Source organism: Drosophila serrata, unplaced genomic scaffold (genome assembly GCF_035046125.1).
Source record: "Drosophila serrata isolate PLE 108 unplaced genomic scaffold, ASM3504612v1 contig_74, whole genome shotgun sequence".
Lineage (NCBI taxonomy): Eukaryota > Metazoa > Arthropoda > Insecta > Diptera > Drosophilidae > Drosophila > Drosophila serrata.
Genome location: NW_028256972.1, coordinates 92,981 through 116,733, shown reverse-complemented (window position 1 = coordinate 116,733; position 23,753 = coordinate 92,981). Strand labels below are relative to the sequence as shown.

General features: G+C 40.4%; 2 protein-coding genes across 7 annotated transcripts in view; one reads left to right on the top strand and one right to left on the bottom strand.

The window, feature by feature from the left end:
* The window catches only part of FASN3 (Fatty acid synthase 3), a 46,696-nt gene that overhangs the window by 12,014 nt on the left and 10,929 nt on the right, over window positions 1–23,753 (top strand). Inside the window, exon 2 of one of the 5 annotated variants that reach the window (XM_086839350.1) lies at window positions 16,656–22,842. The exons of the other annotated variants lie outside the window; for them this stretch is intronic. Within the exon in view, the coding sequence (XP_086695476.1) occupies window positions 16,676–17,938 (1,263 nt within the window). The 5' untranslated portion in view covers window positions 16,656–16,675 and the 3' untranslated portion in view covers window positions 17,939–22,842. Of the gene's footprint in view, window positions 1–16,655; window positions 22,843–23,753 lie in introns of those variants that run through there. 5 annotated transcript variants of the gene reach the window in all.
* On the bottom strand, window positions 266–5,064 carry LOC147644875 (uncharacterized). 2 transcript variants are annotated; one of them, XM_086839371.1, is made up of 7 exons: window positions 4,539–5,064; window positions 4,377–4,485; window positions 3,809–4,018; window positions 3,027–3,746; window positions 1,968–2,960; window positions 663–1,896; window positions 266–593 (listed from the first exon to the last, which is right to left on the bottom strand). In XM_086839371.1, exons 1-4 carry the CDS (start codon window positions 4,627–4,629, stop codon window positions 3,725–3,727), a joined length of 432 nt encoding a protein of 143 aa, XP_086695497.1. In that variant the 5' UTR covers window positions 4,630–5,064; the 3' UTR covers window positions 266–593; window positions 663–1,896; window positions 1,968–2,960; window positions 3,027–3,724. The 2 variants fall into 2 exon arrangements, with proteins under 2 accessions (XP_086695497.1, XP_086695495.1); XM_086839369.1 differs by having other exon boundaries at window positions 4,377–5,064.

Sequence of the window (23,753 nt, the reverse complement as noted above, 5' to 3'; positions counted from 1 at the left end):
TTGCATGGCTTATATTGATGTCCTGCAATTGCACCGAGGACCGGGGACTGGCGGCCCAGGCGTAAGTGTTGCTTATGTGTCATTTTTTCCTTTCTCAGTAAAGACGGAAGGCTTGCTCTGCAGAAGGACGGGCAATTGCTTCTGGACCACTTTCGCAACGGTTCTGCTGTGGCAAGGGGGTGACATCCGAGCTTAGAAACGACGGATTTGCATACCTCGGCCCACAGATCCGTGCACAGATACGAGATGAAAACAATTGAGATAATTTAGGAGATAGGGATACATGTTGTTTATTTAATTAACGTAAAGATGTTTGTTTTCCATGTAATGTCAATTTGTGCAGATCCTTGTGTTTTCCTAGTGGATGGGGCTTCCTGGTATCATCCTGTTGGTGGACTCGTAACCCGACTGCGCGTTGCACGACCACCGCAATCAGAGCCTTGGTGTCCCAGCCATCAAGGAAAATCCTACGGGATACTGCTGAAGGCCCATGTCTTTAACTAGCGACTTTCAACCCAGCTGAAAGTTAGTCCAGTTGACGAATGCCCGGATTATTGATGACACGGGACAATTGAAGACGCAAGCCATCTCCCCTGAAATTAAAAAAAAAATAATAATAATTACTTATTGACATTGCAGAAATAATTCATTTTAATACTCACTTGCTATTTATTGTTATTATTTATATATTTATTTAATTGTCTATTTATTTAATTCGCTATTTAATTATTTTTTAGTTGCATGTTGATTTATTTACTTGGCATAGAGATATTTATTTAGTAAGAATAAAGCCGTTAGCTGTTAGGAATTCAGGAAATTGGATTATGGCAGGGGACAAGGGAAATAATTACCAGCTCAGGTCGAAGGGTCCTTCAGCCCAGGAAGAGGAGTTGTGGTCCATGGATGCGACGGGTGCTGTCGGTTTCGCACCGTCGCGGGCCTCAATGGGATTGCAGAGTACACCCCCATCTCGGCGACAAGACCCGCCACCGGAGGAGCACATCCATCCAAAGTTTCTGAACTTCAATGCGATCGGGGCAGCAGCTGGCCACCTGGTAGAGATGGATCCCGCTTAGCGTTCAGTACATTTCCAGGAGCCGTCCGTGGATTCCACAGCTAAGTCGGCGGTGAACCTTGCCCTGACTCAGCCGGCAGAAACGTGTCGCAAGTCCCAAGAAGCTGGGATCAGCCGGAGCTTGCGGGACGAGATGCGGGCCGGATTTCTGGAAATTATGAAATTAATGAAGGAGGTGCTGAGACCCTCCACAAAGCCGCAACACGTTCCAGGAGGAAGCGCGGAGCAGCAGCCGATGGAAGCAGGACCACAACAACACCAACAGCAGCAACCACCGCTATTTGGGCGATCGAGGGAAGCAATATACGGCGCTCGCGGAGCTATACCCAGGCAGGGGCAGACGGATGCCGGGCAAGCACAACGGTTCCACAGAGGCTGAAGAGACGCGTAGAGATGACTGCGCGGGCCGGAACTGGCGCGTGGAGGACCACCGAGCTGGCCATTTCCGTGACGAACGAATGGGATGCAGGAGACAGTTCCCATATCAAAAGATTGAATAGGCGGAACATCTCGTTCAGCGGTGAGGACGAGCGGAACCACATCGAAGGCTTCCTGTTCTGCTTGGAGTACCTCCAGAGGCAATCTCGTTGCTCGTGAGTCGAAGTGATGCGTAACTTTCACACGTTGCTGACGGGTAGGGCGTTAGAGTGGTTTTGAATCCACGTGCAGCAGCACCGACTGGACAGTTGGCATCAGCTGCGCCGAGTTCTGATAGACAGGTTCCAGAGCCATGAGACGGAGCATCAACGGATGCAGCTGCTTTTGCAGCGGGAGCAGCAGTCAGGGGATAGCGCCTGAGGAAGCCAATGCCGGAGCGCCACCTGGTAAAGGTTATGAAAAAGGGTTTAAGAGAGGGTATTGCTCGCTTCGTATATGCGATAGAGCTACTCACCGTCGATGAGCTGCGGTAAGAGAGCCTTGAGGTGGAGCGTAGCTTCGGACGCAGAGCCCGGAACCAATTCCTGCTACCAAGGAGCGGAACGGAACCGAGTCAGTGAGGCGTTTGCTCCAGAGCCGGAGGAGGATCAAGACGAGCAACCACTGCAAGTCCAGGAAGTCCGGGAGCGGCCTCGAAATCCTTTCCGGGCTGGCTGCTGGAATTATGGAGCCATGGACCACGGTTTCCGGGATTGCGAGAAGGAGCTGACCAAAATTTTCTGTTTCCGCTGTGGAAAGGCGGACGTTGTTGCGCCGAAATGCCCGAATTGTGCGGAAAATGGATGGCTGGGCGATCCAAAGGCGGGAAAATCTCGCCCAGGGAGGAACACCCGCAAATGGAGGAGCCAGAAAGGAAGCAGAAATGAAATAAGAGTAATAATACGGCTTGGTTAAGATATTTACCCCCCTAAGAGCGCAAGCGACTGTATTTTGAAGTAAGGAACCGGATTTTCGAACAACACCAGTTGAGTGGTATGCGCATGGTATCCCGTACCGTCATGAAGGCCCAAGATCGATTTAAGAAATGCCAGGAGAAGCGAAGAGAACTCATTGCGGCCATCAAGCGGGGTGAAATCCACGATCCCAGACCTTTCGCCCAAATAACGGTCTTAGGACACTAGATGACTGGGCTGTTGGACATCGGAGCGAGTGTCAGTCTGCTCGGGAAAGGCAGTACCGATGGGATCCTGTCCAGAATCGATTAAACTTCATCTCTAGTGTGGATTTGTAATTCGCGTTCTGGCAGATCGACTGGACGAGAAAAGCAAGGAGTTGACGGCGTTCACGGTTCCTGGTCGGCCCGTCTACCAATTTAGGGTGATGCCGTTCGGTCGCTGTAATGCGGCACAGAGGTTAGTGAGACTCATGGACAGAGTAATCCCAGCCGAAATCCGATCCAATGTGTTCGTGTACACACTTCCGGTACCTACGACAAGTTGCTGAATACCTAAAGGAAGCAGGATTAATCATCGGTCTGAGCAAATCAAGGTTCTGCTTCAAGTCTTTGACTTACTTAGGTTTTGTCGTAGGTGGTGGTGGTCTGAGCATGGATCCCGGTCGAGTGGCAGCAATCAGGAGGATGCCGGAGCCGAGGTCGATGAAGGAGGTGCGTAAGTTCGTCAGAAACTTCGCGACGCTGGCAACGCCGCTAACCAAGTCCCTCAAGAAGACTGGGAACAAGTTCTCTTTGAGTCCGGCAACGCAGCGGGCTGTCGAAGCGTTGAAGGTGGCGCTAACCACGGCACCAGTCCTGGTGCACGCGGATTTCTAGCGGCACTTCAACATCCAGTGTGACGCATCGCACGTTGGAGTTGGTGCCGTTATTTTCCAAAAGAACGAGAACAACCAAGAGCTGCCGATAGCCTTCTTTTCAGCAAAGATAAACAGGCACCAGGTGAATTACACCGTCACCGAGAAGGAGTGTCTTGCAGCTCTCCCGGCGATCCGGAAGTTCCGAGCATATGAAGAAGGCATGCCGTTTACCTGCATCACCGATCACGGCAGCCTAAAATGGTTGATATCCATGAAGGATCTTTCGCGGCGCCTGGCCATGTGGTCTCTGCAGCTCCAAGGAGACAACTTCACCATCGAACACCGGAAAGGCAGCGAGAACGTGGTGGCGGACACGCTTTCGCGATGCGTAGAGGAGATCGCAGTGGACCCTTCCAAGTTTATGGGTTTTGAAACCACCGAGTTTGCTGGAGAAGAGTATCAGGAGTTAGTCCGAGATATTCTAGAAAACAAGGATAACTTATTGGATCTTAGGATTGAGGACGGACTCATCTTCAAGCGAACCTGCCCAACAACTGTGGACGACGAGCTGGACGGATCGGCGTGGAAGCTCTGGATTCCGCAGAGTCTGACCCACAGCCTGGTTGAGCGAGCCCATTCAGACCCAAAGGCAGCTCACGGTGGAATGAGGAAGGCACTGGAGATCCTTCGGCGGCAGTTCTACTGACCTGGGATGTTACTGCAGGTGCGGGAATTTGTCCGAAGATGCCAGATCTGCAAGGAATCGAAGGCACCGAATCACCGGATGATGGTCGGGATTGGCGAGCAGGAACAGACAGAGCGGCCATTCCAGAAGCTGTACATCGACTTCCTTGGCAAGTACCCGAACGTTGTGGATTTCCTTATCAACGAGGTCTTCTACAAGTTCGGGGTGCCAGAAATCGTACACTCGGACAATGGACGACAGTTTGCGTTGAGGATTTTCGTGGAGGTCATAGAGAGCTTTGGGATCCGACACGTAAAGACACCGATATACTCTCCACAGAGCAACGCAGCGGAACGGGTGAACCGGAGCGTACTGGCGGCTATCCGAGGGTTCCTGGAGAACAACCATCGGGAATGGGATGCCTACCTTCCCGAAATCGAGGTGGCCATCCGGAATGCAGTCCACTTGCCTACGGGCGAAGCGCCGTTTTTCAGAAGTTTGGGCGTGTACCACGCCAAGGATATCCGCGTATAACCTGCAAGAGGGAACACAAAGTACATATGGACTAGACCAAATGAGGCGATGTACTTCCAGCGTTGGTCACCGTTCGGAACTGCGCTGGAGATACCCAACCAAATGCTTCCAATGATCTTGTTGAATTGCCGGATTCTAGTAGCATCTCTCCAAATCCTTGGATGGTATTGCATTTTGGAGTTAGGATGGGCTAGAGGACTATCGATGAATCGATAGGGAGAGGTGCGATAGGTAGGCCCAGGGGGGATGACGTAAGTGGCGAACCGGGAAATTCGGATGCGGATTAAGAGAAAGGGTTCTTACCCTTTCTCTCGGCAAGGGCAATGAGGGAATTGATAAGTTACGGCTGGGGCTACGGAACAGAGGAAATGAACCGAGGCCATAAAGGGATGTGTTAGAGGAAAAAACCCGGAGTAAAAAAACTGAAGGCAAAACGTGCGCGACAAGATTTTGGTTAAATACAGAATTGAAAACGTAACCACGGTGAAGTTGTGTGGAGGACGTGACCCGACCGCCACCTCAGCGCCGACCAGACCCGCCACCTTACCGTCGCCCTTGCCGCCGCCTCAGCGCCGCCCAGAGCCGCCCAGAGCCGCTGCCTCGCCGTAGCGCCACCTGAGCCGTAGCCCAGTGCCGCCGCCTCAGCGCCGCCCAGTTCCGCCGTTATAGCCGCAAGCTAGTCACCGAAGCCGTAGCCAGAGCCGCCGCAGAAGCCCACAGCGCCGCCAGCTCCAACGCCCGAAGCCGCCAGGGGCTACATCCGGTGAGTCCGTTCCGGATAAAGGGCTATCAGAAGGGGTGTTGGCCATATTATTTTGCCTTTTTTGCTGCTGTAATACGCGCCGTTTTCCAGGCCACATCCCCCATTGGTGCTGAGGGAAAAACAACAACATTTGAATAAGTTTAGTTTAAATTATTAATTGTTATGTTAGTGTCGTTATCCTTGTCCTCCGCTTGACCGTATCCTGGGTCCGTGCAACACAAGCGCTGTGATCAAAGGGGAACGGAGCAGAAGCCCGGTCGTTCCCTTTAATTTTTGCAAACACCCGTACCCCAATAATTTCTCTTGGAGCTCCAGCAGGGATTAGGGACCAAAGAGGGAATTTTATTTTGGTGGCCGATTGAAGCCAAATCATTGAGGCGCTTCTATATTTGTTTGTTTGGTTACCTATTTTTTTGTAATTAGTGATGGTAGTGTTGTTAGAGAGGATGTTGTTTAAATTTGTCAGGCAAATGTGTTTGTTGGTTAAAAATGTTGAAAGACTTTCCTGACAATTTGTTAAATTCATATATTTAGGTTCTGATTTCATTGACCTATGCATTTTATATATACAGTTTTACATTCACGGTTTTGCATTTTCCTCTTTTTCTAACGAACGTTTGTATGCCATACAAAGGATCGTTAGATATAGTCGTCTGATTTTCATAAAACTAAAACCGAAATTATAGAAATATATAAAATGGCTATATCTCAAATTTGTTATAATTATATCCTTGCAGGTTATTATAATTTTAGTCAGAAATTTGTAACGCATTGAAGATGCTGAACCATACGAAATTGTGCAATGGTACGCGGTTGTCCTTCAAGAACCTATTGAACAATGTAACTCAAGGGCAAATTCTAAGGATATTATTCTAAGGAATTCCAATAATCACAAATGGTCTTCCATTTTAATTCAGTTTTTAGCTCGGTTGGATTTAGTCACTAAATCGCATAGCCAATCATTGGAACTCGGTCTGATTAACTTTGAATACATCTGTGTTTTGCATGGTCAGTTAAAAGCACCATGTTCCCGAGTTGGAAATTACCATATCGTTCACAGCTGATGAGACTTAAATAAATTACATATAAATTTTACTTATCTGCTTAATATTATTACTCTGGGGTTTTATAAAACATCAATTAGGGGCAAGACAAAGTTCGCCCGCGTGATTTATATAAAACTACTATTTCTACTTTATTTAGATTCGGGCCATTTGATCTTTGTTAAGTACGATACGAAGATGGTAAAATCAAAGTCAATATAATTATTAAGACGGCGCCTAACGCCATTTAACTTTCTAGTTATTTGATTTCGAGTCTCCGTAAAGGCCTTTTAAAGGGAGTTCACGAACAACAGCTCTAAACAATGATGATTTATTTTTATTTTTTTATTTTTGGACGTTAATGCACTAAGCTCAGTACATTCAAGTGGCCCGTATGACACCAGGCACGTGCCTGTTTGGGTTAGGTGTTAGTAGGCGCGATGGAAAATATTGGACAGAATACGAGGAAATTGACTACCGGCGTGCTGCCAGATTGTTAGCTTGCATGTTTACTAAGTGTGTTAGTATTAAAGATTTTAATTTGGGAAGGGTATCTACGTTAGAGATTAGTGTGTACAAATCATTATAATTTGCACATTGCACTCTAAAAGGTTCATGCAGTTCAAAGGAGGTTCTACAGTGGCGCAACACTAATGGGATATAGGATCTATTAGTTCTATATGGTACATGGAAATTAAGCTGACTCAACAAGTCAGCACTTTCCACATCACCATGTATAAGGTTAAAAATAAAGGTTATCCCTAGCATCGTTCTACGATTGGCTAAGGGCGGCAAGTTTATTAATAGGAGTCTACTAGAGTAGGAAGGTAATCTTTCGTTTGCATCCCAATTTAAACCCCGAAGAGCGAAAAGTAAAAAGTTCTTTTGAACCGACTCAATGCGTTTACTATGGACGCCGTACTGAGGGCTCCAAACGCAGCATCCATATTCTAGGATAGGACGAACTAAGGAAGTATATAAGGATTTAGTAACGTAGGGGTCATTGAATTCCTTCGACCACCGTTTAATAAATCCAAGCACACCCCTGGCTCTATTCACCATAGACGAAATATGATCAATAAAGTCAAGTTTTGGGTCCAAGCGGACGCCTAAATCGTCAACAGTATTAATTCTTTCCAAAGAGCAGCAGTTCAGCGTGTAAGTAGCAAGCTTAGGAACGACACATGAGAATATCATTAGCTTGCATTTCGAGCCATTTAAGTTTAATAAGTTTACACGGCACCAAGTTTGAAAATTATTAAGATCTTTTTGTAAATCCGACTGGCAGGCAACGTCATTGTATTGCACGCAAAGCTTGACGTCATCCGCGTACATAAGTACTCTGGAGTTAGTCAAGAATTTGGGCAGGTCATTTATAAATAATGTAAACAATAAGGGTCCCAAATGGCTTCCTTGCGGGACGCCAGATGTAACCCTTAGAACATTGGATAAATTATTCTTAAAGAGGACCTTTTGCGTCCTGCCATTCAAATAACTTGAAATCATATTAATAAGATCACTTGGAAAACCCATTGAATCGAGTTTTCTAACGAGGAGAGAATGGTTAACAGAGTCAAATGTTTTACTGAAATCAGTATAGATTACATCTGTCTGACAATTATTATGAAAGCCCTTTATAATATAGGAAGAGAGCTCCAAGAGATTTGTTGTTATTGATCTTCGCTTAATAAAACCATGTTGACATGGAGAAATAACCGATCTACAAAGGTGCTGTAAGTGAGGGGTGAAAATGTTTTCAAATAATTTAGGGATGGCCGACAACTTAGAGATTCCTCTATAATTGCTGGCATCCAATTTGCTACCTTTATTGTGGAGAGGAATCGTTTATTTCCTTCCAAATAATGGGAAAGTGGGAGGTTTCCAAGGACAAGGTAAACAATTTCAGAAGGTGATAGCACAGGGCGTCGGCACAATACCTGAGCACACAGCCAGGAATTCTGTCGGGACCTGGCGAATAAACTGGCTTGACACGATAAAGATCTAAAAGGAGAGAGCTTTCGTTTAGGCTAGGACAGAAAATTAAGTTTGATTTGGGTATGTCGTAGGAATAGGTCTGGTGAAGATACGAAGAGATAGAATATGTTGTTTGAAAAAACTGCCAAAATAGATCGGCTATTCCCTCATCATTATTTGCGGTAGTATTTTCAAATGAAAGCGAGGAAGGATTTGTTTTAGGCTTACGTTTAGTGTTAACGAAATTATAAAACTGTTTTGAGTCCTGTGAGAACTGGGCCCTACAACGAGTTAAATAATTTTTATAACACTGCGCGTTCAGCACGGTAAAGTTTGACCGAGCTGATAAATAAAATGAAAGGGCAGATTGAGAACCGGTGAATTTAAATTTAGCATACAGTCTAGATTTTTTATTTTTAAGTCGGCTCAACTCTTTAGTAAACCACGGCGGTTTATTCGAGCTTGGCGGATAATATAACGGAACACATTCAGTAAAAAATGAATTCATGGCACTGCCATGTCAGTGCACATGTTTATCGTTTATAAAATTATTCAGCCGTTCAAAGTCCGTTTTGCGAAAACATAGGACTTTATTGGCTGGACGGTCAGAAATATTCTGTACGTCACACCCAATATCAAGAGTCACATCGAAAGTTGGATTATAAGGATCTTCGGGCTGCGTCAGAGGCGCCACCCTTGCTAAACTGACTCTCGCAGGATCAGAGACGAAGCAAAGATCAAGCAAGCGCTGTATGGAATTTCGCACATGGTTGACTTGAGACAGTGAAATGTCAAACAAGCCAGCGATAAAGTCATGTTGTGTAGGTGTATAGAGAGTATTGGTGGAATTATCTGAGCACCAAATAGCACCAGGGATATTCAAATCTCCTAGAACTTCCAACTGGTCTCTATCCAAAAGTCTACTGGAAACCATCTGAATAGCAGTAAGGTGATTCCAATAAATAGGAAGTTCCGACAATGGAGGTATGTAGGAACAGGTAATAAAAATGGAGCTACCTTTGATAGATAACTTCACACAGAGGAATTCAACATCGTTGCATTCCTCGAAGATTAATAATTTTGACGTGAGTGAGGAGTCCACCGCTATGAGAACTTCACCCCGCGTCTGATAGGGCGATCTAGCCGATATACCGTGAACACAGCTGGAAAAACTTCGGAGCTCAGAATCTCCGGCTTTAACCAGGTTTCTGTGAGCACAATAACCTGAGATGCAAACGAAAGGCTATCAGAATACAAGTTAGGAAGCTTACTACGTAAGCCTCTTGCATTTTGATACGAAATACCTAAGGAGTAGGTTAGTTTTTGGGTCGGGATTGGAAGACGTTGAAGGTGCTGTGGTATCATCAGGCCTGGGAAGAGTTATTCCTACAGGCCGCTTTTTCTTTTTCTTCGCCTCGAACTCCTTAACAACAATATACTCTAGCCAGAAGTTGGGAGAGCAAAGAGTGTTAAAGAGCTCGTTAGGGACATTTATTTTGAAAGATGAAATGTCCCTAGCGTAAGAAAATTTGAACTTTTCCACCTTTATCTTAATTTTTTCGGCTCTGGTTTTGCCTTGTATAAAGGCGAGAACATCTTCCGATGTTTGGTCAGCGGAGAGCCGCGAGACAAAAATTTGTCTCGTCGGTGAAACCGCTATAAGGGCTTTTGGCAAGGCAGATTGGTTATCTGCCGTGCATTGTCGGCCGGTATTCCGGGCCTAACACCCTGGGCAGATATGTCGTTAAACACGGGAGTTTGAGGGGTCAATATTTGCGACCCCCCAGGGGACAAAACAGAAATCACCGGCGGTACGGCCACTCCCGCTGCACATTCGGGTACCGAATCTTTTCTAGCGCTCGATCTCAGCACTCTTGGAATTAATGCTGAGGTCGAGGGCTGTGCCGAGGGAGGCTCCTGAAAGCCCGTTGCAGGTAGTTGGGGTCCGTCTACATGCTTCCCACCAATAGCAGTTTTTTTGCGCCTAGGAGACTCATTTAATAGCGTAAAGCTATTAAATTGGGTGTTCAGCGCCAAGAACATATCAGGAGTGTTACAAAAACTCGTTAAAATGCCCTTAAAACCGCTTTTGGTTTGCCGCATGACAGACATCATCTCCCTTTATACATCGCGACAGGCCTCACAACAAAAACGCAGGCCGATGTTTTTTTTTACATCGTCCACCGTCCGAGCTGCAACTCCAATACACTTGGCGTGCATGACGTTGTCGCACAGCCAGCAGCCGATTGTAAGGTCACCTGCAGCAATTGCCTTTTTGCAGGTTTTGGCGAAACAGACAATATTTCCGGACATTATAAGGACTTACCACTGTAATTGTACTTGGAAAAAATAACAACAGAGCAATGAAGAAAGAAGTGAAGAGTCAAAACGAGAGCGAGAGAGCGGGAGAGCGAATGAGATCGAATAAGATAAGAAGTGCAGCGGCACAGCTAAAGTGTGAGAGTGGGAGAGCGTGGGAGATACGTAGATAAAACGTTTAGCTTTTGCGACGGCGCAGACAAAAGCTAGACGAAGAAGGCACAAAAAGGATGCAAAATATGCAAAAGCTAGCACTAGCAGCACAACTAAATTGGAAAATAAAACCAATTATATACACAAATTAGAATAGCTGCATGCACACGCGAAGTGAACGGGAAGTTATAAACACAAATTAGAAAATTTAAGTTAACCCCGGTGGTTAGATTTAAACTTTAATACAAAACGAGAGCGCAAGAAAAAAAACACGTCCGTTCACTTGGAAAGATGAAAGTATTGAAAATATTTCCCCTTACCGTAAGTATTTTAAAGCCGGCGATTCTTACTGACGGCTTCCGCCAAGAGTTTGGCAACCTTAGCAGTAAAATTGAAATTTCTTATTTATTATTTAATGTTTGACAAGAAGTCAGATAAAAATATATTTAAAATAGCTACGAGCCCGATTTATCTATAAACCAATGAGTAAGCCATATTTTTCTTTTGCAAATGAGATCCAGCTTGATGTCGAAAAAGGCACATTTAATTTGAATACCCTTGCAGCAAAGACTATACAATTTACATGATGCCTCACGGCCATACATTTGTTTTGCAATGAGGCTAATTTTTTGATTCAAACGACAATGGCGCTCTTCCTGCTCTCACAAAGTTGAGAGCGAAAAGGTCTAAAAATAGAAAGTGTTTGCAAAAAAATAAATAAAATTACTTTCGACACGGAATTAATACAATATAAATTATATATGTTTATGTTAAAACACATATTTACATTTTATACAATTACAGTTTTACGTTCACAGATCTCTGTTTTCCTCTAGATCTAACGATCGTTTGTATAACAGCTATATCATATAGTAGACCGATTTTCATCAAATTAAAATTGGAAAAGTAATATTTTTTTCCTAAAAATTTTCTGACCGTTCCTAAGATAGCTATATGATATAGTCGTCCCATTAGGCCGGTTCCGATATATACAAACGAGAGTATATAGAAGACCACCTGAAAATTTTCATTTAGATAGTCTTAAAACTAAGGTTCCAGCTCCAGGACTTCGCTCTGCTCTGGATGAAACGCAGCACCGGACGCAGCACGTACGACGTCCGATTTCATGTTATGTTATCAGGTCTGCTGGTTACCTTGTATATCGTTGAGCTTAAAGTTTGTGTTAGATTGTGGGAAACTTTATTTTTATAGCCTTGTCACCTTTAGACATTTTCATATCTTCTGCTTTTTTCGCTGCATTAGCTTTATTTTTCTTTCTGGCATCCTGTGGGAATCCTCTTCAGGGACTCTGTTTCCTGGGACAAACAAAATGGGTCAGACATATTTTTTCTACCAGGCTTATACAGCACACGGAAACGCTACGACTGTAGACGTAGATGCAAACTTTCGATACGGACTGGAGGTGCGTTTTGCCAAAAATAACAAAAATAACTAATTCCCGATTCTCGGTGTTTGCTTTTGACTCGCATCGACGATTATAAATCCCATCGGGTTATAGTCGAGATGTTGGGTATGGCACCAAGAGAATTGGCAAGTGCTCTTATGAGTTGGGTAGCGCTACTTCTCTTTTGCCAGGTTCTTTTTTTTTTTTTTTTTTTTTTTTGGCAAGTCGTTCCTTTCTTATACCATTGTCATTCAGAATTTTGCAACGCAGTGAAGGAGGCATCTCTGACCTTATGAAGTATATATATTCTTGATCTTCATCAACAGCCGAGTCGATCTAGCCATGATCGTCTTTCCGTTTCTACGCAAACTAGTCTCTCAGTTTTAACGCTATTTGAATAACACTTGGCAATTAGTCTTGTATAAGTTAACACGATTAATGAGTAGCCATAAGTCGGTATAAGTCTGGGTGATTATTGAATCACCCTAGTGTGCAAATTCAGCATAAACGCCTTTAGGGGCCGAGCCTGGAGGTTATTGGTTTCCGGTATGGTGAGTTATGCTATTTTTGCTAGTGTCAGCACTTTGTCCTGATGAGGGGGCGGATTGCCGGCTACCCTTAGCTTAAGTACAGTTAATAAGTTTCAGTTTTATTTTATTATAATAAAGAGCGGAAGCTCATGAATCTGACTCCAGCTTACGCTGTTTAAAATTATTGTATTGAATTGGCTTAAGGGCAGTTAGCAACGGAGAGAAGTTCTCCCAACATATAACAATGCACTGCACACCAACAGAGCAACCAGCCACGTTGGCTATTAACCCCCCAACCCCCTCCTCACGGACTGCGGCGAGGGACAACGGGGACACACAATTAAAACATAATTTATATACTCTTACTCGTATATACATATACATATATGTATGTCGGAACAGGCCGGACTGGACGACTATCTCATTTAGCTGCCATAGGAATGATCGGCATATTTTTACAAAAAATATTATAACATTTTCAATTTTCAACAGAATTTGATCAAATATTTTGAGATATAGCCATTTTATATTGTTTTACAATTTTGTGTAAAATTTTATGAAAATCGGACTACTATATCCAATAGCTGCCTAGGAACGATCGAGAAATTAATACAATTAAAAATTATAACTTTTTCCGCTTTCAACAGAATTTAATCAAATTATAGATATAGCCATTTTATATTACTCTACAATTTTCTGTAAAATTTTAGAAAAATCGAACTACTATATCCTATAGCTCCTATAGGAACGATCGAGAAAGTAATACAATAAAAAATTATAACTTTTTCCGTTTTCAATAGAATTTGATCAAATTTTAGATATAGCCATTTTATATTACTCTACAATTTTGTGTAAAATTTTAGAAAAATCGGACTACTATATCCTATAGCTCCCATCGGAACGACCGAGAAATTAATAGAATTAAATTAAAGAAATTAGAAATTAATTAGAATTAACATTTTCAGTTTTCAACATATTTTCATCAAATTTGAGATATAGCCATTTTATTTTTGTGTCAATTTTAATTTAAATCGGATGATTATATCATATAGGTGCCATACATACGATCGTTAGATGTAGAGGAAAAAAGCAAATCTGTGAATGTAAAACTGAAAATATAATATGTATAGGTGAATGAAATGAGAGCAGGTATTACTTCATTGTTTTTTTTTAACATTAATATATATATTTTATATTGTATGGAAGGAATCCAGGAAGTCATCGAAGTTCTATCTGCAAGGGTATATAAACTTCGGCGTGCCGAAGTTAATATAATATGTTAATATAATATGTATAGGTGACTGAAATGAAAGCAGGTATTACTTCATTATTTTTAATCATAAATATATATAATTTAAATTGTTTGTATTCCTAGTCCTTGAAGCTCTATATGCAACTGTATATAAACTTCGGCGTGTCGAAGTTAGCTTCCTGTCTTGTTTTTTAACCTCAATATATATAATTTATTTTGTCTGGATTCCAAGTCATCGAAGTTCTATCTGCAAGGGTATATAAACTTCGGCGTGCCGAAGTTAGCTTCCTTTCTTGTTATACCCTTGCAGGGTATTATAATTTCTGTCAGAAGTTTGCAACGCAGTGAAGGAGGCACCTCCGACTATATAAAGTATATATATTCTTGATCAGGACCAACAGCCGAGTCGATCTAGCCATGTCCGTCTGTCCGTCTGTCCGTCTGTCCGTTTCTACGCAAACTAGTCTCTCAGTTTTAATGCTATCTGAATGAAACTTTGCAGTTAGTCTTCTATATACTCTCACTCGTATATATGTCGGAACGGGCCGGATCGGACGACTATATCATATAGCTGCCATAGGAATGATCGGAAAATTTTTACATGAAAAATTATAACATTTTTAGTTTTCAACAGAATTTGATCAAATTTGAGATATAGCTATTTCATATTATTCTACAATTTTGTGTAAAATTTGATGAAAATCGGACATATCATATAGCTCCCATAGGAACGATCGAGAAATTAATTCAATTAAAAAGTATAACATTTTAAGTTTTCAACAGATTTTCATCAAATTTGAGATATAGCCGTTTCATATTATTCTACAATTTTGTGTAAAATTTTATGAAAATCGGACTAATATATCATATAGCTCCCATAGGAACATTCGAGAAATTTGAGAGGAATGAGAATGGCGGTGGCTGTTGTCGGAAGACTGACAATCGCGGTGGCGATAACATTTTTAGTTTTCAACAGAATTTAATCAAATTTAAGATATAGCCATTTCATATTATTCTACAATTTTGTGTAAAATTTTATCAAAATTGGACGACTATATCATATAGCTCCTATAGGAACGATCGAGAAATTAATTCAATTAAAAAGTATAACATTTTCAGTTTTCAACAGATTTTCATCAAATTTGATACATAGCCATTTTATAAGAAATAAAAGAAGTTAATAAAATTAAAGATTATAACTTCTTCAGTTTTCACCAGATTTTCGTCAAATATCATTTTATTTTAATCTAAATGTTGTGTAAAGTTATAAAAAAAACCCGACTACTATATCACGAACGATCAAAAAATTAATACAATACAAAATTTATAACGTTTTAAGTTTTCAGCAGATTTTCAAATTTGAAATATAGCCATTTTATATCAGTCTTGAATTTTGTTGCAAATTTTATAAAAATCGGACGACTATATCACATAGGTGCCATACAAACGATCGTTAGATGTGGAGCAAAAATGCAAATCTGTGAATGTAAAACTGAAAATATAATATGTATAGGTGAATGAAATGAGAGCAGGTATTACTTCATTGTTTTTTTTTAACATTAATATATATATTTTATATTGTATGGAAGGAATCCAGGAAGTCATCGAAGTTCTATCTGCAAGGGTATATAAACTTCGGCGTGCCGAAGTTAGCTTCCTTTCTTGTTTTATTTAATTTAAATTGTGTTAATTCCTAGTTATCAAAGATCTACCTGCAAGGGTATATTAGCTTCGGCTGCCGAAGTAAGCTTCCTTTCTTGTCTTCATTTTCATTTTTTCATTAGCCTGAATACCATAGGCTCTCGAATGGAGTAAAAGAGTAAAGGAGATCGATGATTTCGGTTTAAAAAATATTTCGTGTTTTTTGCCTTAAGATAAATGAAAGGTTTTATGGTTTTATTAGTACAACATATGAATGGAAGCTAAATTCGGCACTCCAAAGTTTGTCTACTCTTTTATTTTGGAATTAAATCATTTATAATTATTACAATATAAATTATGTATGTTTTTGTTAAAAACAACGAAGTCATGCTTACATCCGTTTAAGCGAATGCACTTATCTTTATATACTATTCACTATATTTATAGTTTTACAGTTCAGTTTTACATTCACAGTTTTCCATTTTCTTCTACATTTAACGTTCGTTCCTTTGGCAGCTATGTAGTATATAGTAGCAATATAATTTTTTATTCTAGTGCGACGATCCGATATGATTTGTAGTACCGTGCTATATTCTAATATATAAAATTCTCATGTCACAGTTTTCGTGCCCTTACTCCTCCGAAACGGCTTGACCGATTTTGATGAAATTTTTTGTGCTTATCCGGTATCTATGAGAATAGGCCAACATCTATTTTTCATCCCCCTAAATGTTAGGGGTAGTCCACCCTTAGCGTTTCCAAGTGACCCTACTGCTGCGCCATCTACAGGCAGCCAGCTGAATCAAAGCATTTCCTGTCAAACATTCAAAACATATTGAAAGAAGAAACTTGAAAAGTTCTGAACCGTTTATGCCCAAATTTTTAGAGAACATGCGTTGAGGTTCCAGCTCGGTTATTGACTACTTTTGATGTTGATAGCTTATCTGCGGCTGCGAATATATCTATTTTTTTAGCGTTTCCCCGTGCCCCTACTACTGCGCCCTCTACAAGCAAATCAAAGCATTTCCTGTCAAACATTAAAAACATATTGAAAAAAGAAATTGGAGATACAAATTTTATTTTTTGTTCAGGTTCAGTAAGAAACGAATTCATGCCACCCAAGAAGTCGAGTTTGGGTCGTCGTACTCGCAATACAGAAGCAAAAAGACGTAAGATTACGAATATGACTGACGAAGAGCGGGCCTCCATCCGAGAGACTGAGCGGCTGAGAGCAATGCAGATGCACAACGAGGAATCAGCAGAAAGACGAGCAGATAGGCTTAAGAGAAAACGATTGAGAGTTAGGCAGTCGCGTTCTGCAGCAATCGATTTGATTCACTCTCAAAATAATGATCGCGACAGGGCAAGGGTAACTGAAGCGCGTTTACAGCTTGCAGCAGATCAAACCCTGCAATACAATCGTCTTGCATTCAGATATAATCCAACTGTTAATTATAGCTCGAATCGCAATGTCGTTATTGGCCAGATGCATCAGATCTGCATATACTGTCAGGCTCTCAAATTCAAAAACGAACCAAAAGGATTGTGTTGCGCTTCCGGGAAAGTGAAATTGCCTCAACTTGAAGCACCACCAGAGCCTCTGCACTCTCTATTCGCTGGATCTAATGCTGAATCGAAGCATTTCCTGTCGAACATTAGGAAATACAACTCTTGCTTTCAAATGACGTCATTTGGTGCGGAAATTATAACTGCGCAATTCATGCCAACTTTTAAAATCAAAGGACAAATCTATCATAAAGCCGGTTCCCTGCTTCCGTTCCAAGACAGCGAACACAAATTTCTTCAAATGTACTTCATTGGTGATGATGGAGATGAAGTAGATGCACGTTATGGAATCAATAAATCGCTGAAGAGGCCAATTATTTCGCAGCTACAGAATCTTTTTCACGAACGGAACAATTTGGTGCGTTTATTCAAAACAGCAATCGATATGATGCCTTCGGATACCCATAAAATTGTCATTCATGCAGACAAAACGCCTGCTGGAGAACATATCAGGAGATATAATGCTCCAACTATAGACGAAGTGGCAATTGTCATAGTCGGGGATCAGTTTCAACCTCGAGATATTGTTCTCCATCGACGAAACGATCGATTGGTAAACGTCGCAGAAACTCACCGTTGTTACGATGCTTTGCAGTATCCACTAATCTTCTGGGATGGTGCCGATGGATACCATTTCAATGTGACTTATTTCTTATGCGTTCAACCACAATATGCCACAGAGAAACGTGGCAGTCCATTTGGAGAATGGTCAACGTGTCTATTTCACAGAAAAAAATGTGCAAGAAAGAGTCCTGAATCGGCCAGCGACAACTCTGACTGCCTTCTTCACCTTATGCCAGGAAGATGATTTTGCCAGAACCTTGATGTATTCAGAAGTGCCCTCTTAACCATAATATGCCCGTGCGAAGCCGGGACGGGCCGGCTAGTATATATATATATATATATTATATATATATATATATTTCCGGTATGTACAGGTGTTTGCAGGTTACATCCTTAGAGGTATCCTTAAGGATATCGTTCTGGAAGTGATGAGCTTATAGCTTTAGAGGCGCGTCTCGATTAGACGGTTTCAATTTTCTATTCTTCTATTATTAATTTTTGTTTAACCTTACAGATCAAGGGCATTACTTATGACATAGTGGAATACTTTTTACCAGGAATGGTTTTTGTTTTCTGGTCGAAAAAAAAAAAGCAGCAATACACATTTTTATACCCTTGCAGGGTATTATAATTTCAGTCAGAAGTTTGCAACGCAGTGAAGGAGGCACCTCCGACTATATAAAGTATATATATTCTTGATCAGGATCAACAGCCGAGTCGATCTAGCCATGTCCGTCTGTCCGTCTGTCCGTCTGTCCTTCAGTCCTTCTGTCCGTCTGTCCGTTTCTACGCAAACTAGTCTCTCAGTTTTGAAGCTATCTGAACGAAACTTTGTAGTTAGCCTTCTATGTACTCTCACTCGTATATATGTCGGAACGGGCCGGATCGGACGACTATTTCATATAGCTGCACAGGAATGATCGGAAAAATTAAAAAAAAAAAAATTTTAACTTTTTCAGTTTTCAATTGAATTGGATCAAATTTGAGATATAGCCATTTTCCTATACTCTACAATTTTGCATAAAATTTTATGAAAATCGGACTACTATATCATATAGCTTCCATAGGAACGATCGAGAAATTAATACAATTAAATTTATAACTTTTTCTGTATTCAGCTGATTTCCATCAAATTTGAGGTATAGCCATTTTATATTAGTTTTAAATTTTGTGTCAAATTTCATGAAAATCGGACGACTATATCATAAGGTGCCATACAAACGATCGTTAGATGTAGAGGAAAAATGCAAATCTGTGAATGTAAAACTGCAAATATAATATGTATAGGTGAATGCAATGAAAGCAGGTATTACTGCATTGTTTTTTAACACAAATAAATATAATTTATATTGTTGAGATTCCAAGTCATAGAAGTTATATCTGCAAGGGTATATAAACTTAGCTAGGAAGTTAGGAAGTTAGCTTCCTTTCTTGTTAATTATACCCTTGCAGGGTATTATAATTTCAGTCAGAAGTTTGCAACGCAGTGAAGGAGGCACCTCCGACTATATAAAGTATATATATTCTTGATCAGGATCAACAGCCGAGTCGATCTAGCCATGTCCGTCTGTCCGTCTGTCCGTCTGTCCGTTTCTACGCAAACTAGTCTCTCAGTTTTAAAGCTATCTGAATGAAACTTTGCAGTTAGTCTTCTATATACTCTCACTCGTATATATGTCGGAACGGGCCGGATCGGACGACTATATCATATAGCTGCCATAGGAATGATCGGAAAATTTTTACATGAAAAATTATAACATTTTTAGTTTTCAACAGAATTTGATCAAATTTGAGATATAGCTATTTCATATTATTCTACAATTTTGTGTTAAATTTGATGAAAATCGGACATATCATATAGCTCCCATAGGAACGATCGAGAAATTAATTCAATTAAAAAGTATAACATTTTAAGTTTTCAACAGATTTTCATCAAATTTGAGATATAGCCGTTTCATATTATTCTACAATTTTGTGTAAAATTTTATGAAAATCGGACTAATATATCATATAGCTCCCATAGGAACATTCGAGAAATTTGAGAGGAATGAGAATGGCGGTGGCTGTTGTCGGAAGACTGACAATCGCGGTGGCGATAACATTTTTAGTTTTCAACAGAATTTAATCAAATTTAAGATATAGCCAATTCATATTATTCTACAATTTTGTGTAAAATTTTATCAAAATTGGACGACTATATCATATAGCTCCTATAGGAACGATCGAGAAATTAATTCAATTAAAAAGTATAACATTTTCAGTTTTCAACAGATTTTCATCAAATTTGATACATAGCCATTTTATAAGAAATAAAAGAAGTTAATAAAATTAAAAATTATAACTTCTTCAGTTTTCACCAGATTTTCGTCAAATATCATTTTATTTTAATCTAAATGTTGTGTAAAGTTATAAAAAAAACCCGACTACTATATCACGAACGATCAAAAAATTAATACAATACAAAATTTATAACGTTTTAAGTTTTCAGCAGATTTTCAAATTTGAAATATAGCCATTTTATATCAGTCTTGAATTTTGTTGCAAATTTTATAAAAATCGGACGACTATATCACATAGGTGCCATACAAACGATCGTTAGATGTGGAGCAAAAATGCAAATCTGTGAATGTAAAACTGAAAATATAATATGTATAGGTGAATGAAATGAGAGCAGGTATTACTTCATTGTTTTTTTTTAACATTAATATATATATTTTATATTGTATGGAAGGAATCCAGGAAGTCATCGAAGTTCTATCTGCAAGGGTATATAAACTTCGGCGTGCCGAAGTTAGCTTCCTTTCTTGTTTTATTTAATTTAAATTGTGTTAATTCCTAGTTATCAAAGATCTACCTGCAAGGGTATATTAGCTTCGGCTGCCGAAGTAAGCTTCCTTTCTTGTCTTCATTTTCATTTTTTCATTAGCCTGAATACCATAGGCTCTCGAATGGAGTAAAAGAGTAAAGGAGATCGATGATTTCGGTTTAAAAAATATTTCGTGTTTTTTGCCTTAAGATAAATGAAAGGTTTTATGGTTTTATTAGTACAACATATGAATGGAAGCTAAATTCGGCACTCCAAAGTTTGTCTACTCTTTTATTTTGGAATTAAATCATTTATAATTATTACAATATAAATTATGTATGTTTTTGTTAAAAACAACGAAGTCATGCTTACATCCGTTTAAGCGAATGCACTTATCTTTATATACTATTCACTATATTTATAGTTTTACAGTTCAGTTTTACATTCACAGTTTTCCATTTTCTTCTACATTTAACGTTCGTTCCTTTGGCAGCTATGTAGTATATAGTAGCAATATAATTTTTTATTCTAGTGCGACGATCCGATATGATTTGTAGTACCGTGCTATATTCTAATATATAAAATTCTCGTGTCACAGTTTTCGTGCCCTTACTCCTCCGAAACGGCTTGACCGATTTTGATGAAATTTTTTGTGCTTATCCGGTATCTATGAGAATAGGCCAACATCTATTTTTCATCCCCCTAAATGTTAGGGGTAGTCCACCCTTAGCGTTTCCAAGTGACCCTACTGCTGCGCCATCTACAGGCAGCCAGCTGAATCAAAGCATTTCCTGTCAAACATTCAAAACATATTGAAAGAAGAAACTTGAAAAGTTCTGAACCGTTTATGCCCAAATTTTTAGAGAACATGCGTTGAGGTTCCAGCTCGGTTATTGACTACTTTTGATGTTGATAGCTTATCTGCGGCTGCGAATATATCTATTTTTTTAGCGTTTCCCCGTGCCCCTACTACTGCGCCCTCTACAAGCAAATCAAAGCATTTCCTGTCAAACATTAAAAACATATTGAAAAAAGAAATTGGAGATACAAATTTTATTTTTTGTTCAGGTTCAGTAAGAAACGAATTCATGCCACCCAAGAAGTCGAGTTTGGGTCGTCGTACTCGCAATACAGAAGCAAAAAGACGTAAGATTACGAATATGACTGACGAAGAGCGGGCCTCCATCCGAGAGACTGAGCGGCTGAGAGCAATGCAGATGCACAACGAGGAATCAGCAGAAAGACGAGCAGATAGGCTTAAGAGAAAACGATTGAGAGTTAGGCAGTCGCGTTCTGCAGCAATCGATTTGATTCACTCTCAAAATAATGATCGCGACAGGGCAAGGGTAACTGAAGCGCGTTTACAGCTTGCAGCAGATCAAACCCTGCAATACAATCGTCTTGCATTCAGATATAATCCAACTGTTAATTATAGCTCGAATCGCAATGTCGTTATTGGCCAGATGCATCAGATCTGCATATACTGTCAGGCTCTCAAATTCAAAAACGAACCAAAAGGATTGTGTTGCGCTTCCGGGAAAGTGAAATTGCCTCAACTTGAAGCACCACCAGAGCCTCTGCACTCTCTATTCGCTGGATCTAATGCTGAATCGAAGCATTTCCTGTCGAACATTAGGAAATACAACTCTTGCTTTCAAATGACGTCATTTGGTGCGGAAATTATAACTGCGCAATTCATGCCAACTTTTAAAATCAAAGGACAAATCTATCATAAAGCCGGTTCCCTGCTTCCGTTCCAAGACAGCGAACACAAATTTCTTCAAATGTACTTCATTGGTGATGATGGAGATGAAGTAGATGCACGTTATGGAATCAATAAATCGCTGAAGAGGCCAATTATTTCGCAGCTACAGAATCTTTTTCACGAACCGAACAATTTGGTGCGTTTATTCAAAACAGCAATCGATATGATGCCTTCGGATACCCATAAAATTGTCATTCATGCAGACAAAACGCCTGCTGGAGAACATATCAGGAGATATAATGCTCCAACTATAGACGAAGTGGCAATTGTCATAGTCGGGGATCAGTTTCAACCTCGAGATATTGTTCTCCATCGACGAAACGATCGATTGGTAAACGTCGCAGAAACTCACCGTTGTTACGATGCTTTGCAGTATCCACTAATCTTCTGGGATGGTGCCGATGGATACCATTTCAATGTGACTTATTTCTTATGCGTTCAACCACAATATGCCACAGAGAAACGTGGCAGTCCATTTGGAGAATGGTCAACGTGTCTATTTCACAGAAAAAAATGTGCAAGAAAGAGTCCTGAATCGGCCAGCGACAACTCTGACTGCCTTCTTCACCTTATGCCAGGAAGATGATTTTGCCAGAACCTTGATGTATTCAGAAGTGCCCTCTTAACCATAATATGCCCGTGCGAAGCCGGGACGGGCCGGCTAGTATATATATATATATATATTATATATATATACATATTTCCGGTATGTACAGGTGTTTGCAGGTTACATCCTTAGAGGTATCCTTAAGGATATCGTTCTGGAAGTGATGAGCTTATAGCTTTAGAGGCGCGTCTCGATTAGACGGTTTCAATTTTCTATTCTTCTATTATTAATTTTTGTTTAACCTTACAGATCAAGGGCATTACTTATGACATAGTGGAATACTTTTTACCAGGAATGGTTTTTGTTTTCTGGTCGAAAAAAAAAAAGCAGCAATACACATTTTTATACCCTTGCAGGGTATTATAATTTCAGTCAGAAGTTTGCAACGCAGTGAAGGAGGCACCTCCGACTATATAAAGTATATATATTCTTGATCAGGATCAACAGCCGAGTCGATCTAGCCATGTCCGTCTGTCCGTCTGTCCGTCTGTCCGTCTGTCCTTCAGTCCTTCTGTCCGTCTGTCCGTTTCTACGCAAACTAGTCTCTCAGTTTTGAAGCTATCTGAACGAAACTTTGTAGTTAGCCTTCTATGTACTCTCACTCGTATATATGTCGGAACGGGCCGGATCGGACGACTATTTCATATAGCTGCACAGGAATGATCGGAAAAATTAAAAAAAAAAAATTTTAACTTTTTCAGTTTTCAATTGAATTGGATCAAATTTGAGATATAGCCATTTTCCTATACTCTACAATTTTGCATAAAATTTTATGAAAATCGGACTACTATATCATATAGCTTCCATAGGAACGATCGAGAAATTAATACAATTAAATTTATAACTTTTTCTGTATTCAGCTGATTTCCATCAAATTTGAG

Bases quoted from the DNA above. Each gene is read 5' to 3' on its own strand.
- LOC147644875 (XM_086839369.1), bottom strand. From the start codon at position 4,657: ATGCAATACCATCCAAGGATTTGGAGAGATGCTACTAGAATCCGGCAA. The intron at 4,019-4,376 runs GTAGGCATCCCA...GATTCCTTGCAG, and splicing joins GCCACCTCGATTTCGGGAAG to ATCTGGCATCTTCGGACAAA. The intron at 3,747-3,808 runs GTTCGCTTGAAG...CTTGTTTTCTAG, and splicing joins CGTCCACAGTTGTTGGGCAG to AATATCTCGGACTAACTCCT.